The sequence below is a fragment of the Carassius carassius genome, chromosome 46 (assembly GCF_963082965.1).
Source record: "Carassius carassius chromosome 46, fCarCar2.1, whole genome shotgun sequence".
NCBI classification, from domain to species: domain Eukaryota; kingdom Metazoa; phylum Chordata; class Actinopteri; order Cypriniformes; family Cyprinidae; genus Carassius; species Carassius carassius.
Window position 1 is genome coordinate 23,507,221 of NC_081800.1, and position 17,168 is coordinate 23,524,388.

General features: G+C 36.3%; 2 protein-coding genes and 1 pseudogene across 9 annotated transcripts in view; 2 read left to right on the forward strand and 1 right to left on the reverse strand.

Moving 5' to 3' along the window:
* The first annotated feature begins 880 nt into the window (after positions 1-880).
* LOC132129255 (chemokine XC receptor 1-like) lies at positions 881-1,677 on the forward strand. Its single transcript, XM_059540772.1, has one exon. The coding sequence runs from the start codon at positions 881-883 to the stop codon at positions 1,613-1,615; it is 735 nt and encodes a 244-aa protein (XP_059396755.1). The 3' UTR covers positions 1,616-1,677.
* Positions 1,678-5,048: 3,371 nt separating this feature from the next.
* Positions 5,049-5,958, forward strand: LOC132129256 (chemokine XC receptor 1-like; annotated as a pseudogene).
* A 1,654-nt stretch (positions 5,959-7,612) lies between these two features.
* LOC132129149 (ensconsin-like) overlaps positions 7,613-17,168 on the reverse strand; it is a 34,303-nt gene continuing 24,747 nt past the window's right edge. For 3 of the 8 annotated variants that reach the window (XM_059540621.1, XM_059540619.1, XM_059540622.1), the window contains 13 exons: positions 16,584-16,694; positions 16,343-16,444; positions 14,595-14,711; positions 12,821-13,002; positions 12,490-12,632; positions 11,580-11,818; positions 11,338-11,488; positions 11,073-11,241; positions 9,925-10,029; positions 9,798-9,839; positions 9,623-9,677; positions 9,351-9,489; positions 7,613-8,994 (listed from right to left, as the gene is read on the reverse strand). In XM_059540621.1, coding sequence (XP_059396604.1) covers positions 8,781-8,994; positions 9,351-9,489; positions 9,623-9,677; positions 9,798-9,839; positions 9,925-10,029; positions 11,073-11,241; positions 11,338-11,488; positions 11,580-11,818; positions 12,490-12,632; positions 12,821-13,002; positions 14,595-14,711; positions 16,343-16,444; positions 16,584-16,694 — 1,769 coding nt within the window. In that variant the 3' untranslated portion in view covers positions 7,613-8,780. The remainder of the gene's footprint in view (positions 8,995-9,350; positions 9,490-9,622; positions 9,678-9,797; positions 9,840-9,924; positions 10,030-11,072; positions 11,242-11,337; positions 11,489-11,579; positions 11,819-12,489; positions 12,633-12,820; positions 13,003-14,594; positions 14,712-16,342; positions 16,445-16,583; positions 16,695-17,168) is intronic. The other 5 variants (XM_059540623.1, XM_059540625.1, XM_059540624.1 and 2 more) reach the window with 3 other exon arrangements.

Genomic DNA, 17,168 nt, shown 5'->3' on the forward strand with positions numbered 1-17,168 from the left:
CTGACAGATTATTCACTCCTATTGGTTGTCACTCACAAAATTTGCTGCTTATTTGCAAAAGTTTAAGAATTCTCAACTTTTGTCACTTTTTTTATTATTATTTGGGTCTTTTACTCATGAGAAAACAGATGACTATTGTATTTGTTTCCTCGTCTGTCATTACAAAATAGTTCAAGTAGAGCAGTTCCTTCAAGTGTAAAGATCACAAAGCCACTTCAGCTTCCTCTGTGTATGTGAGATGAAAAGGTTTAAAGTCTGAGGTTTGAGGGAGGATGTATGTTACTTACCCAACATACAAACACCACTCAGAATTCACCAGAACAATAATGCTTCTTTTTTAATTCATTGATTGAGTACATTCTTAACTTACAGCTATTGTAGCTGGTTGATCTATTAACATAATTCATGAAATCCCAGTTAATTTTATACTAGAGATTGCAGTCATCTGCATTGGTCAGCTAATGTGCTGTTCTGATCATCGCTGTGCTCTACAAGGTTAGTCAGTATAATCAAGAATCCAGGTAAGTCATATATATTCAAGTTAAACTGATTGGTCTTTCCCCAGAGACCATATTAATGTTTGTATTAGGATTGTATTAATGTTTCTCAAAAAAATCATCTATGCTGTCAAAAATTGATTTTTTTGAAGTTGTAATTTAAAGAATTATTACTGGAGTGTGTTTTACAAGAAAATACTATTTCAGTCTATGTAAAAATGTAATGTTAAATCAACATGTAACTTGCCATTTCTTTTTTTAATTTTATTTACAAGGATATTCTAAGTGAAAATTGATTCTAAGTATTTTTTTTTCAGTGTACAAAGAGCAAAGAATTGAACCTGAACAAATCTGATCTGGCCAGTTTGTGACTGCAGAACAACATGACTGTGGAGAATACAATTGACCCTAACTACTACTATGAACTGAACTATAGTGAGCCGCTGTGTAGTAAAGAGGAGGTAGTGAAAGTCGGATCCATCCTCATTCCACTCTATTTTACATTATTGGTGGTGTTGAGCTGCATCTGTAATATCCTCGTTCTGGTTTTCCTGTTGCTCTACAAAAACCTCAGATGCCTGACCAATGTCTTCATCCTCAATTCAGCCGTGGCAGATCTTCTGTTCACTTTTGGACTTCCATTTTGGGCCTCGTACTACATCTGGGGTTGGACATTTGGAGAAGTTGGCTGTAAAGCTGTGAAGTTTCTGTTCTACCTCGGCTTTTACAGCAGCGTGTTGTTCTTGACTCTAATGACTGTTCAGCGTTACATGGCAGTGGTTCATCCTCTGTCTGACTGGGAGAGATGCAGAGTCCTTTCAGTCTCTCCTTTTATCGTTTGGATCCTGAGTGGAATTGTTGCACTGCTTAGTTCACTTCAAAGCGAAGTCTTGATAGACTCTGACAACATGTACTGTGAATATGGCATTGTTAAATGGAAATCTGGCATTGCTTATTTTCAAAATGCTTTTTTCCTCTTTGCATTTGTGATCATGGGTTATTGCTATGGCAGAATGCTTCGGACAATCACAAAATCTTTTACCAATAATGGACACAAGAATGTTAAGCTCACTTTTTTTTTTCGTGCTGGTGTTTTTTATTGGTTGGGCTCCATATAATGTTGTCATGTTCTTAAAATCTCAGACTGTCCATCCATTCATAGACTGTGACGTAAGCATTAAACTCGACTATGCATATTATGCTTGCCGAATGTTAGCCTTCTCACACTGTTGCATAAACCCAGCGATTTTAGTTTTTGTAGATGCCAGGTTCCGTAACATTTTGCAAGCAATTTCAAGGAGGTTTTGTGTAAAAATGTCTGTCTGTGAATAAAGTCTCAGAACTACAGTACATCACTTGCTCACCAATAGATCCTCTGCAGTGAAGGGGTGCCGTCAGAATGAGAGTCCAAACAGCTGATAAAAACATCACAATAATCCACACCACTCCAGTCCACAAAAGCGAAAATCCGATTTTAAGAAAGAAATCCATCAAAGACATTTTAACTTCAAACAGCTGCATTTAGCTAAAATATGAGTCCTCTATCCATAATATTATTTTGTACAGTGAAAAAGTAATCTTGTCTGAATGAGGAGAGATGCACAAATATGTGGGTGGATTTTGATGTGAGGGGAAAACAGGGAATGGACTTTTCTCCAAATCTGTTTCTCAAACTCATCTACATTTTCAGCAAAATGGTGACCTATTCCTTTAAAAATGTATAAGAAAACAAAGATTGAAGAATCTGGCTGCACATGGGGTCAGATTATTAAACCGATTACAAGAACATCTGAAACAATAGACAAAATATTGAAATGCTATCTTTGTGTAAAAGCATGTTTTGATTTAAAAACACAAAAAAATCAAGTCAGTTTTTAAAAGAAAATTTGTTGTGAATGAAGTGCTGTGAACTTCTCAAATACTCCCACCTAAAATTACTGTAAAATAAACCATGAGAACTGAAAATGCAGATTATGCCGTTTTGTTTTTGTACAGTGAAATACATCAAAGGTAGTTATGACTTTTTTTTTTTTTTCACGTGAGAAAGTGTAAATTGTGGTCTGTGGAAGGAAGCACAGCACCATCATTGACCTACATAAGCAGGAAATGGAAGATTTGAGATCAGCCAACCTTATTTTTGTTTCTGCATTTATCTTTTAAAAGGCTAATACAACAACAACAACAACAAGTTTGTAGTATATGCTGTACATGTTTATTTTAATTGTGATGAGTTTGGCTCACATTTAACAAAAACCCATTAATTCACTCAACAACTTAGAATACTTCATAAGAACAATAATTAAAAATAAATAAAAATTTTGTGACGTTGGCCTTCTGGAAAATATTTTCATGACCTGTACATGTACTCAATACTTGGTAGATTCTCTCTGGGGTTCAGGTCTGGTGAGTTTGCTGGCCATTCAAGCACACCAACACCATGGTCATTTAACCAACTTTTGGTGCTTTTGGCAGTGTGGGCAGGTGCCAAATCCTGCTGGAAAATGAAATCAGCATCTTCAAAAAGCTGGTCAGCAGAAGGAAGCATGAAGTGCTCCAAGATTTCTTGGTAAACGGGTTCAGTGACTTTGGTTTACAAAAAACACAATGGACCAACACCAGCAAATGACTTTGCACCCCAAATCATCACAGACTGTGGAAACATAACACTGGACATCAAGCAACTAGGGCTATGAACTTCTCCAAAGTTTCTCCAGACTCTAGGACCTTGTTTTCCAAATGAACTACAAAACTTGCTCTCATCTGAAAAGAGGACTTTGGACCACTGGGCAACAGTCCAGTTCTTCTTCTCTTTAGCCCAGGTAAGACGCCTCTGATGTTGTCTGTGGTTCAGGAGTGGCTTAACAAGAGGAATACGACAACTGTAGCAAATTCCTTGACACATCTGTGTGTGGTGGCTCTTGATGCTTTGACCCCAGCCTCAGTCCATTCCTTGTGTAGTTCACTCGAATTCTTGAATCAATTTAGCTTGTTTGCAGGTTTGCATTGCACAACATCAGAAAGATCAGGGCCTTTCTAATTGAGCATGCTGCACAACTTCTTATCTAGGCTGGACTACCGCAATGCTCTTCTGGCTGGACTTCCATCAAGCAAAATCTAACCTCTACACATGATTCAGAATGCAGCGGCATTACTGGTCTTCAATAAACCCAAAATAGCCCATGTTACACCTCTCTTTATCTACTTGCACTGGCTACCGGTTGCAGCTTGCATCAAGTTCAAGACATTGATGCTTGCATATAGAACAGCCACAGACTCAGCACCCCTCTACTTCCACTCACTATTACGAATCTACATCCCCTCCAGAAGTCTGAGATCTGCTAGTGAGCAACGCCTCATGGTACCATCACAGAGAAGCTCAAAATAACTTTTCAGAACATTCTCGTTCACCATTCCTGGCTGGTGGAATGCTTAAAACTAAACAATTCTCTTTCAAAACTACTTGGCTTCATCGTATAAAAAATAAATAAATAAAAATATTTTTCAAGCATGTACTTATTCAAACAAGGTTTAAAACTTGGTATTACAAGCACTTCCTGTGTCTGTTTGCTTCTTAAGAAGAATGGCTTTATGTATCCCCCAATTGTAAGTCGTTTTGGATAAAAGTGTCTGCAAAAAGACCAAATGTAAATTTAAATGCTTCACAATCCTCGTAAGTCTGTGGTTATCTCGGTTGGTTGTGCATCTTTTCCTTCCACACTTTTTCCTTCCACTCAACCTTTCTGTTAACATGTTTGGATACAGCACTCTGTGAACAGCCGGCTTCTTTGGCAATGAATGTTTGAGGCTTATTCTCCTTGTGAAGGGTGTCAGTGATTGTCTTCTGGACAACTGTCAGAGCAACAGTCTTCCCCATGATTGTGTAGCCTACTGAAACAAACTGAGAGACCATTTTGAAGGCTCAGGAAACCTTTGCATGTGTTTTGAGTTGATTAGCTGATTGGCATGTCACCATATTCTAATTTGTTCAGAGTGAATTGGTGGGTTTTTGTTAAATGAATGTCCCTGCTGTTGATCTTAATCTTGATACTTGATTTTAAAATTGCAAGGGCAGTTTTACTCAACATGAAAAGGAAACAAATCATGTGAATATTATTATATAAACCAGCCGTTTCTAAACTCCCATTAACTGGCAACTACCTTAAAATGTTACTAAGGAATTGCCACAACACCTTAAAGAACAACTGCCTTCATTGTGAGAGCAATACTTTCAATTTCACATTTGTCAAAGAAAACAGAAATGGCTGAGTTTTGAAGTAGGTCCTTTTAACCCTCCCACTGATCATTGAAAACACTCAAATATCCCTCTCAAAACATCCACATCACTCAGTAGCTTCAATTTGCTGTGCCGTTTTCTAGCAATTTGTTTCAGTTTGCCAGAAGCACTACTTTTAGAACTAAAAAAAGTTAAGGTAAGAATATTCTTCCTCATTAATTATTTTATTAATAAATATTTTTTTTAAATATCTAATTATAATAAAATTTTATAATAAATTCTAATAACAAAATTAATGTGATTATATAGAGAACATCATGACTGAAGACTATACATCTATAGAAGCAGAAGACCAACTTTGTTACAAAGAAGAGGTGGTCAAAATTGGATCCATTGTTATTCCATTTTTTTCGCTTTGCTGGTTGTGTTTAGTTGCATTGGTAACCTGCTGGTTCTGGTCATCCTGGTGCTGTATGAGAAGTTTAGATTGCTGATCAACATCCTGATCCTCAATTCAGCCGTGGCAGATCTGCTTTTCACGTTTGGACTTCCGTTTTGGGCCTCGTACTACATCTGGGGTTGGACATTTGGAGAGGTTGGCTGTAAAGATGTGAAGTTTCTGTTCTACCTCGGCTTTTACAGCAGCGTGTTGTTCTTGACTCTAATGACCGTTCAGGGTTACATGGCAGTGGTTCATCCTCTGTCTGACTGGGAGAGATGCAGAGCCTTTTCAGTTGCTCCTTTTATCGTATGGATCTTGAGTGGAACAGCTGCACTCTTAATCTCCCATAGCCAAGTCTTAGAACATGAAGGGGTTCTTTACTGTGAATTTGACAGTATTCCAGTGAAGCATGCTGCTGTTTATTTACAAAATGTTTTCTTCTTGATTCATTTTGCATCATGGGATTTTGTCAAGTCAGAATGTTCCAGAGAATCACACAATCCCGAACAAAGCAGCGACATAAAACTATCAAACTAATATTCTTCATCGGTCTGGTATTCTTCATCGGTTGGGCTCCATACAACATTGTTATGTTCTTGAGAATTCAACAGGATTATGGTCTGTCTTCATTCATGGACTGTAATGTATCCATTCGTCTTGCTTATGCATTTCACGCTTGCCGACTGCTGGCTTTTTCACCTTGTTGCTTAAACCCAGTGCTTTATGCTCTAATTGGAGAAAAATTTCAGAAACATGTAAAGACAATATTGAAGAAAATGTGTTAAATACAAAAATAAAGCAATCCTGATCTACACTGGGAAGAATGTCCTGTTGTTGTCTTTGGTGTGTTTGTTAACTGCAGCACGTCTCACAAATATCATACCGCACAAAGTTTGGGTTAAGTCTTTTTTCTTTTTTTTTTATTATACTTTATGTAGCAAGGATGCATTAAATTGATCAAATGTGACCGTAAAAACATTATGTTACAAAAAAAATTATATTTCAAATAAATGCTGTTCTTTCAAACTTTTTCTCTTTTGGTGGGGGGGGGGGGGGGGGTGGCGTTATCACTTCTGACTGACTTCTACCTTACATCTGGAAAGAATTAGAAACACCATCTCTGGGAACAATGCAAAAAAAAATTTATTGTAATTACTCCTAGGATATATTGGTCTTTTATATCACCATTCTCATGCTTCATTTTACATATTGCACAGATTGTTCTTCAATAAAAGGGTCTGTTCATCTGTTATTGTTTGTTAGTTTTCATGTCTGCAACCAAAACAAACAAAAAAAAAATCTTTAAAAAATATATGTTCAAATAGAAAACAGTTATATATTGCTGTTTTTTATTAATCTTTGATCAAACAAATTCAGCCTTGGAGATACTTTTTTCATAAACGTTAAAACGCAAACCAACCTCAAACATCTCCATAATTACCAGAAAAAAGAAAAAAAAACACAGACATGACATCATTTAGTTCACTATATGATCTAAAATAAATTTTCCACATTTAATAAAAGATTGAGGGCATCTGTGGCATGCTGTTAAAAACCCATTCCCATTTTTCATGTTTTTCTTTAACATCTAAACATCAGGAAGAAATAATAAAAAAAAAGATGTCAGCCTTACACTGACATCATATGAACCACTCCTGAATCTAAACATCAAATTGTTTTACATGCAAAAGTTGAATCTATGCCAGGAAAATGTCAAAAAATAAAAAATCAATTATAATAATTACAACCACAGCAGTAATTTACTGTGACAATTTCATCTGACATGGATACATGCACAAAGCAGCCTTAGTCATTTCCAGATCAAATGTTTATTGATTTTCATCATTTTTACATGCATATAGATAGACTTGGTTGGGAGAAAACGCTTCAGTTTTTTAAAGTTCTGTTGATAAGGTCAAGGGCACATCAAAAGTTCTTTACTGAGAAATCGGTCCCTGACTTCTCAGGTGTGCTTGATTTAAACCTTCACCCACCCTCTTATGAACAGATTTTTTGCAGCATTTGTCTATTTCTTTAGTGTTTGCATATCAAAATGTACACTTTTTTTTTTTAGTTTCAAGGTATGTAATTGATCCCTGCTCTTTTTTTATTTTATTTTTTGCATGGTGTCCACTGAGAATCCACTGATGTTGATTACAACAAAAACTAACTGAGATAGTCTTATGTTGTTTACAAGATAAACTGCTTTATAATATGTCCTATAGGATACTTGGTTTTCCAAAAGCCCTATTAAATATAAATGGCTGTGACTCTTAAAAGGCTTGGTTGAAAACGGCTACATGATGCAGCAGGACTCACAGCATGTACTACAAGGTTATTGATGAACAGGATTTTTCAAAAAAAAAAAAAAAAACAGCCCTTTAACAAATCCTCAAAACTTTATTTCATCTGATAAGGCAAAGGAAAGACGTAGCAGCATTTAAATCTGAGGAGATTCTGCTTATTTTTTTATTACATTATGATTACTTTGGAAAGTGCTTAAACAATTAGGTTGCATGGGTCATATCACTGAAATAGACATTACATTTAATATACGCCTATAGTTCAAGTTGCTTTGGGATGTCTGTGATTAATGCTACACGAAACAACAGCAGCATGAATCTCACAAAAACACATCCAAGTTACATTTCAACCCAAAATCAAAAGGGGGAAAAAGATATTAAAATTGTTTTATTTCAATCAGCATTAATTATGGGCAGAAGAAATATCATGTATGAAAACCTCACACTTTACACAATATATAATTTTTCCCCCTCAATTACTGTAATGAGAAATTGATGGGTGTGCTTAATTCTAACATTGATTTAACATTGAAAGAAAATACCTTTTCCATTTAATTTTGAGTTAAATATATCATGGATATGTTGCGGAGTACATTCAATTCACCCAATTATATCAGAAAAAAATATAAAATTTTAGGCCAAGAGTTTTACTTCGCTAGGACTGCGCAGACAGTCGTACACTGGGACGGAATGAGATGAAGTCTTTGCAAACCATAGCAAAATTCATAATTCAAGAGACAAAAATCTATTCGAGCTTTGCAAAGTGGGAAGAAAATATGTTCTCTTCATTTGAACAATAATTATAAAACTAAGCAAAGAGTTCAGCCACTCAATTGCTGGCAAAACGAGAGCAAAACTACAAGGTTTTTCCATAAATCTATGCAAACACAACAAACATCATTCTCTTGTCACACATTCCTTATGGTTAGCACTTTACAGTGACAACACTTTTCTTCAAGTATAAGACATGACTTCAGTCACCACTACGGTGGTCTCCCCCAAAAAAGACAGAAGATGTGGTTCCTAAGGTGCACCACTTCAGTTTGAGGAGACAGGAGCTGATTACAGGAAGTAGAAGCCAAGAGATCTTAATTTCGTAATTTCTCTTGCTATTTTAGGCATCTAAGTGTCAGTTGAAAGGAAGTATAGTGAGGGGTCTCCCTCTGACTTGGTTTTCTTTCAGTCTTGTGTTGCAGGTTGCATTTCCTTCCTTATAAATGTTCATACATCTAAATAAGATAAAAGGGCCATCGCATGTCACCCCAAATCCATGTTGTGTCCAGGCTGACTGACTGAGCTTAACTCTACTGTGCTGGGTTTTCCTCCAGTCCACTCACATCATGCATGCTGCCGTTCTGTCTGAAAGCCAATAAGGGAACCTTTCTCCTCTCCTCCTCTTCATTTTCCACCTCCTCTCCGTCTCCATCTTGACGGGACAGTTTGGTCCCCGTGGGAACGTCTATGACTTCCTCGAAGGCCTCTGTGACAGAGCCGTTTTCTCTGAGAAGGGCAGTCACACTTGAAGTGAACAAAGGTGTCAGAGATTACAAATTGTTTTTACATCAAGTCTGAGATTCTCTGATTAAGCAAACTGTTGGATTAAATGCTTCCACTTGTATCTCTTGTTTCCTCATCTGGGATAAAAGTGTCCACTAAATTAATACATTTAAATATAAATAGTGCTCATACTGTCTGTAAACAAATTATATAAAGTGCATAGAAAAGAAAAAAAAGGTTGGAGTTCCTCCTATCACCAGTAGAGGGCAGGAGAGATTAATTTACTGCATTACAGTATACTGATCCATTTAGTAGACAATTATCCATAATGATCAAGTTAACTACATGGTCTAACAGTAACAGTACTCTGGTCTCACCTGTGACCTGATGTGGGCAGTTTGGGTGTAATGAAGCTGGTCCCCATGTGTCCGTTGCTGTCACTGCGTATGGTCTCAGAGATCTCTTGAGCCTGAGGGGCCGACACACTTACTGAAGGGCTGCTGGACACTGAACTCACTAAGAGAGACCAAGAGAGAGGGAGGTTAGTGGTGTAAGATTAATGACAGGCTTCATAAAGCGCAAAAATGTCTCAAATATCATCTCAAGAGTGAGGAAACTGCTGCACGTAAATGTAAAAATCACAAATCACCTGAATTCTGTCCGCTCTGCTGGCTGCCATCGCCATTTCTCCGTGGGGTGGTTTTCTTTAAAACAGAAAGTGAATAAACAGAGTGTGTGTGTGTGTGTGTGTGTTAGTGAAAGTCAGCTCTTTAAATTACAGCCTGAATAGAAGATGGCAATTGCTCACAAATACTACACCTTACCTGATCAGATCGGCGTGTGCGTTTCATAATTTCCTCAAGGCGCTGTGACAGACAAGAATAAGCTCAGATGACATTAAAAGCCTGTAATTACCTTAAAACGGTGCAAAATGAAATGAACTCTGCTTACTTTCTTCCTCTCCATTCTCTCCGCCTCCTCTTTCTGGAAATGTTTCTCTCTCTCTAGACGCAAACGCTCCGCCTCTTCTTTCTGACGGGCCTCCTCTTCCTCTTTCTAAGCATACAAAGACACAAAAAATACATTTGGATAAATCTTTTTATAAAACTTAATAAAGAAATTTGAATTGGATAAAATTTGAAGAAATCCGCATGTGTTTACTTTAGGGCTGCCAAGCTTATTATGTTATTGAGATTAATGCTATGCTATTTAGCACACATATTACAAAAAGTGGCTTTAGAAAGTGCCAGCATGTTATTTGTTGTATTTGTATTATTATCATTAACCATGAACCTATCGCTGGCCTACAGTATACATAGTATGCAATATTTACGTATTTTATATCGAGACATTATAATGAGAGGTAAATTACATACATAAACACTATTTTTATAATGTTTGGGGTTGGTAAAATTGTTAATTTCTTTTTACAAGTCTCCTCTTCTCATCATGGCTGCACTGATTTAAATCAAAAACACAGTAATATTGTTAAATAATATTACAAATTGAAATAACAGTTTTCTGTTTAAATATATTGTAAAATATATTGTATCATTACTCCAGTCGTCAGTGTCACACGATCCTTCTGCTGAAGAAACATTTCTCATCTGTGTTGAAAACAGCTGTGCTTCTTTATATTTTTGTGGAAACCGTGATAAATTTTCTTCAGGATTCTTTGATGAACAGAAAGTATAAAAGAACAGCCAAAAGAACTTTCTTAAGTCGCTTCAGACAAAAGTGGCTGCTAAAATGCAACAGCATTATCTTTTGAAAGACTTGAGATAGACATCTGAGATAGAAATCTTTTGTACCACTATAAATTATAGCATTATAAAGCTTTATTTCATCCTTGTTAAATAAAAGAATGAATTACTTTTTATAAATTGAAAAGTCTGAACAGGAGTGTATTTCAATTAATAAATTCTGCCAAATTCAAGTAAATGTTGAATTATCCATAACAATATCATGAAATTAATCACTATTTTTATCATCTATTTAGAGCCCTAATGTTAACAGTGTTATCTTACTGAAGCACGCAGTGATTGCAGAGCATTTAACGATCTGTCTGGATCTGATCTGTCATGTGTTTTTGTGTGTACCTGTCTCTGCAGGCGCTCCACTTCCTCTTTCTCCTTCTGAGCTTCCTCCTCCTCTAAACGCTTTGCCTCCTCCTCTTGTATCTTCTTCTCTTCGGCCTGCCGCTGTGCCTCCTCCTCTCTCTTTGCTCGTTCCACTGCCTTCCTGCGGGCCATTTCCTCCCTGCTACGCCTGTATGCACACAGGTACATAATGATTTCAAGATTTCTTTCAAAATAAATACGTTTAGTGCTTTGGTCTGGCTAGATGAAAATCTCTCAAACACACCTTTCAGCCTCTTCCTGTAGTCTTTTCTCCTCTTCTTCTCTCTCTCTCTGTTCTCTGGCCTGCCGTCGCTTCTCAGCCAGCAGTCGTGATGCTTCCTCAGGATCTGTTGTGCCTGCAGAGGGCCGTGTAGTTGGAGAACTTCCTGAACTTTCTACAAAGACAAAAAGAGACACGGGAGTAGAATAAATGACGCTAGTTTAACTGAACTCGATGGTTGACAGTGGCTGTGCAGTATTACAGACCAGGAGATGGTTCTGATTTAGTTGTAGGAGCCTCTGGTTTAATTTTAGGAGGTTCAACATCCTCTTTTTTGGCCCCCTCTCCATCTGGGGTAACTCTCGGGCTCTCTGATGTCACTCTGTTGGGCCTGAGATTGTCTGGTGATGAGGATGGGTTACTGGGAGACAGAGGAATTGATGTTGGAGGAGGAGACCTGGACTTTTTGAGGTTAGGTGTCTTCTGAAGGGGTTTAGTAGAGCCCCTGAGAAACAGATAACCAGTTTCAAACTTCTATTTTAGTGCAGACATGTTTCATTTCAAATCCATTGTGGTGGTGTATAGCGCCAAAAAGATTAGAATTGTGTCGATGTCCCAATATTTATGGACCTGACTGTATATTTTAGTTTAAGTTTTAGTAAATACATTTAAGAAACTAATTTCTAGAATTCTATACCAAGAACAAAGAGGAATTCTAGCATCACGGGAAGATTGAGAAATAAATAAATGTACATTTATTTTGTTATTATTTAATATATGTTACTTATTATTTTAAATATAAAATGTATCAATTTTTCATTCTGTGCAATAAAATTATAACACTACTACTAATATGTGTATCTAATATGTAATATTATTAGTATACAATTATAATATAATATTATAACATTAAGAATTTTAATATTTGAAATATTTATGTATTTAAAAAAAATATTGTAAAAAAATTAATTTCATTTTTGTTCCAAAATTGGATTGTTTTATTTCATGAACATTTCTATGTTATTGTTATTTAATTTAGTTTTAGTACTTTTAGAATCTTATATCTATTTTTGTTTCAAGCCCATGTGTAGTTTATAAATATATAACCCTGTCGATTGTGAAATATACTTTTTAGTCCTCATAGTCTTGTTTTAATCTTAAAATTGCCATTTCTACCTGTTGGGGGAAGGATTGGTGACCCTGCAGCGATGACTGGCAGGTGAAGGAGATCTCTTGGGTGTGAACAGGCTCAGACTGCTAGTGGGATATGACAGATTACTCCACGACTTTCTCACATTGTCTTTATCCTTCCTGTCAATCTGACCAATGAAACACACAAAATACATTCTTTAAGAGGCACCTACGGTACTTCCATACTACATTAAGCAAAGATCAACACACTACAATTGGCCTACATAGATTCGTAAGGAAGCTTAAGCACATACACAAACAAATTTAAGCACATAATCACTGTACAACAATACTGAATCTTGTGCGTGTTGCTTACCGGGAGAATCTGGGTGGTCTTTCTGCGAGTGCTGCTATCTGGAGGGATATACCCTGCTCTAACTGGTCTCTCAAAAATAAGGCTTGCTTTGATTGGTCGCTCAGCGCTGCGTGACTGGATGGACTTGAAGGACATGGAGCTCACTGGGTGACAGGAGGCTGAGCGAGGACAAACGTGGGTCACTGTACCACAGGCAAGTTTAACCAAACGACCAGGGAGTATTACGGGGAGAAATAAATTGATTCAATATGGACAAGAGGAGTAACAGGGAGGGAGGAAGGTGTGCAGAAAAAAAGGGTTAATAAGGGGGGATGAAATAGTGGAAAGAGAAGAAAAAGAAAGTGTGTATTAGTATCTGTATAGCTCTAGAAAGAAATTAGGCAACATCAGCTGTCACTGTAAGAAGGACAAAAGCATGTTCAGAATGATATACTGCAATACTATTTCTTTGCATTATGATGTATACTGTGCTCAATGGGTAAATTTACTTGTATGCTAGGAAGTGAATTTGCCAAAAAGTGAATTATACACCCAGTGGCATATTATATCCCATGATGCATTTGAAATTTCTAGGGTGACAACTGAATTAGAAATAATAAAAAATAGATTTTTTCTATGCTTTTAACTCATTTCATTAGATTGAAGTTGCAATAAAAAAGCAAAACAATATTTTTCATTCAGAGACAAAGACGGGACTTACTACATTAAAAATTAAAAGTAATGAGGTTAACAACAATGTAGCATACTTATTGTTTGAAATATATATTCGTACTGCAAAGTCTTTCAAATGATTATTAAAACAGCAGGCAGTAAATAGTACGGCACAGTATGCAGTAAACAGTGCGGTAGTATTTCATTCTCTACAACACAGACACTTTAATTCCTTGTGAGTCAATGATGACGCTTTTGCCCATGATAGAATTTAATTAGTTGATAAAAGCATCTCCACCAAACGATTAGCAGGAAACAGCCACATATAAATAGACACAAGCTATTGAGAGATTAGCATCAGGTCCATTTGTGCACACAGACGCACACATCAGTTTAAGATGAAGTTGGCAGTAACTGGGCAAGGCTGTCGCTGAGAGAAAAGTCTGTCTGTAAATGGTGTTTTGTTTTTGCACAAGGGGCTTGCCAGAAACAGCCCTCACTGTTCTACAATACTCTCATACCCCTCTTTCTCTGCTCTCTATCTTTGTACATGCGTGTTCGCAATAAAATGTCCTGAAGATCAGCTATTGTATAAGTATTGGTTGCAAACAGAGCTAAAACTACTTTGAAACTGCAGTTTGTGGGGCGGAATAACAATAAGATGTTTCAGCTTAACTTTTAACAAGTTGAAGCACCTGCACAAGTTATATTATACATTAGAATTAAAATCTTTAAAAAAAAATAGCTGGTAAAGGCACAAAACGAATTTCCCATCTTATCGGTATGAAAGCTTATTCCCACTATGGAATTGAAAATAATAAAAAAAGATTTCTTGCAATTCCAAGCCATTAAACCACAATTTCGAGTTTATAAATCACAATTGGGAGTTTTTTTTTCTTCTTAGAATTCTTATTTTATAACTCACAATTATGGTTGTTTTGGAATAAAACAATTAAAAAGTAAATGCAACTTTTATCTCAAGTCTACCTCGCAATGCAGATTTTTCATCTAAGAATTGCAAGTTTATATCTCACAATTTTGTCTTTTTGCCCCAGAAATATGAGAAAAATTGTCAGAATTGTGAGATAAAGTTTGAATTTACCCTTTTAATTTAAGCAATTACCTGCTTCTCCAGACAAAGACATGGCGCTGCGACTCCTGGCCAGGTAGGATTGTGTTGGTGTCTGTAGTCGATTGATCATTGTATTCTCCCATGGGGAAAGAGGCATGCGACGCATACCTGGAAAAACACACATATGCAAATGCTCTCTTATAAACTGTCACTGTCATTAAAAGTAAACATTTGGTTGTTGAGGGACAAAGTGCTAAATAAGCAGCTTGCACATGCAGTAGAGCAACTGAAAAAGATGCATCACATCCATTAATAACATCATACGCCTAGAAAAGGTATCAGCTGAATCATGCATGTTTTATGTAGAGTTCTGTGTTAAGCAAGACCAACCATGGTAATACAGGATTTCTTACCCTAAACATAATCATTAGTGGAAAAACAACATGAAGCCAATTTAAAGGCACAGTTCACCCAAAAACGAAAAATAGCCTAAAATTTACTCACCTTCTGGCCATTCATGATTTAGATGGATTTGTTTCTTAGTATTATTATATTCTCAGAAGAGAATACTTATTTTAATAAGTCAGCTTACGAAAACAAAAGCTTGAAGTTAAAAAGGTCTTGATGGATTTGTTTCTTACGAACACATAGCTTTTCACTTTACAATATGTTAATTGATGGACTGGAGTGGTGATGTTTTCATCAGCAGACTGGACTCTCATTCTGACGGCACCCATTTACTGCAGAGGATCCACTGGTAAACAAGTGATGTAATTCTACATTTATCTCTGTTCCCATGAAGAAACCAACTAATCTACATATATTGGATGGCCTGAGAGTGAGTAGATTTTTAGCAAATTCTCATTTTTGGGTGAACTATTCCTTTAAGATTGACCATTCAATCAAGGAAAACAAGGTTAGTTACCATAAACATTAACACTTGTATAAAGACAACATGAAACTGCAATCACAACTCACAATTTAATGTGTAAAGTGGCATATTTTTAACTGAAAGAATATTTTGGCCAGGACGGAATGTTATCCATCAGGATTTGATTGTATCATGAAAAGCTACAAAATTAATATTTTGTCCACACCAAATAGCCTGTCACACAGCGATAAAGTAATTTCAGTAACTACATTATGAAAAAAAAAAAATTATTTAAAACAACATGCGCTGATGAATTTTGCATGATTAAAAATACATTCATCCATTTGATTTCATGTTGTCTTAAAAAAATTGCTAACTGCTGCAGGAAAAAAACATGCAAGAACTATCAAAAAATGTGTTCGCAATACAATCAAATGAAGCATGCATACACACGGAGTAAAATTTTTACTTATTATTGTTATAGCTAATTTATTACTTTCAAATGCCTAAACCATTTAAAAGTTTCATAAACTAACATGCAATAATTGTAAATACTGGAAGAGACAGCATGACTCCAGAGTTTTGCGTAGCCAGAGCTCAAGACTGAAAATTACAGAATAGTTTTTTTCATAAAAGCGCTTGGTCATGCTCACATTGTGTGGATGCCAAGGTAGCGCTTACAATGAAATTCATCTAAAAGTTAATGTGTACTTTGAAGGAACAAAAGGCATGGATTTTAAAGAAATTTAACGTATATGTAATTAAAATCCCATATTGACACAAACGTAATTAACTGTTCTGTGAACCGTTCAATTCAGTCTTTTTTTCCTTTAATGATAACTTTATTTTCAGTCTGGAGCCATGAGTAGCACAGGTTTGAACCCAGTAGGAGAGCATCAAGAAAGATTCTTGGATTTCTAAAATCCACCTGCTGATTTGTCCTGAGGGATCTTCTCTTTGGAGATTTGGGATTTAGATTGTGTTTTTTTAATCAAGCAAGATGACGAGAGAGATGTCTGCTTCTGTAAGGCTTGGATGGACAATCACACAGCACACAAATACACACAAAAACAACATCAATTCAACAAGGTGAAAACAAAAAAACATCATAAAAGAGACTCATTTGGCTGTGAGATTGATTGTGCAAAATTGAAAGCGATTGTGTTTACCTCTATCTGGTGAATTCAGCAAGGTGGCTGAGGAAGATGACAGGCGTTTTGAAATGACTGGGTCTGTGGGTTTGGACAGATTCATAGTGGAGACTGTCCTTCTGTCAGTATCTACAAACACACAGACGCAAAATACATCATCAGATGCAAACTTAATAATACTTAAAAGTCATAATACAGACAAATGCAATAAAGAAAGGACTAAAGGGAAAGGGCAAGAGTGCATAAGAGGCTGTACTGAAATGTTTTCTACTGTGCGATTACCTGCAGTTAATGGATGATAATTTTTAAGTTAGTTCTGAGAAAAGTGCTTGGCTACGTGTACTAAAGACTACAGAGGATGGCGGCAACCTCATCAGCTTAATGCTCACAATCTGCCCTCCATCTGTGTGTCCCAGAATGGACAGACACAAAACTAACAGGAAATCTGTAAACATGTTTAAAAGGATCTAACATTACCAACATCAACATTTATCAGACTTTAAAGGGGTCATATCATGGAAAATAAGATGTTAAATATAAAGACACTGATGTGCAAAACTAGTCAAATGTTTGGACACACCTTAAAATGTTATGTATTAATCT

Excerpts from the sequence above, each read along its gene's own strand:
- LOC132129255 (XM_059540772.1), top strand. The coding sequence starts at position 881 with ATGACTGTGGAGAATACAATTGACCCTAACTACTACTATGAACTGAAC.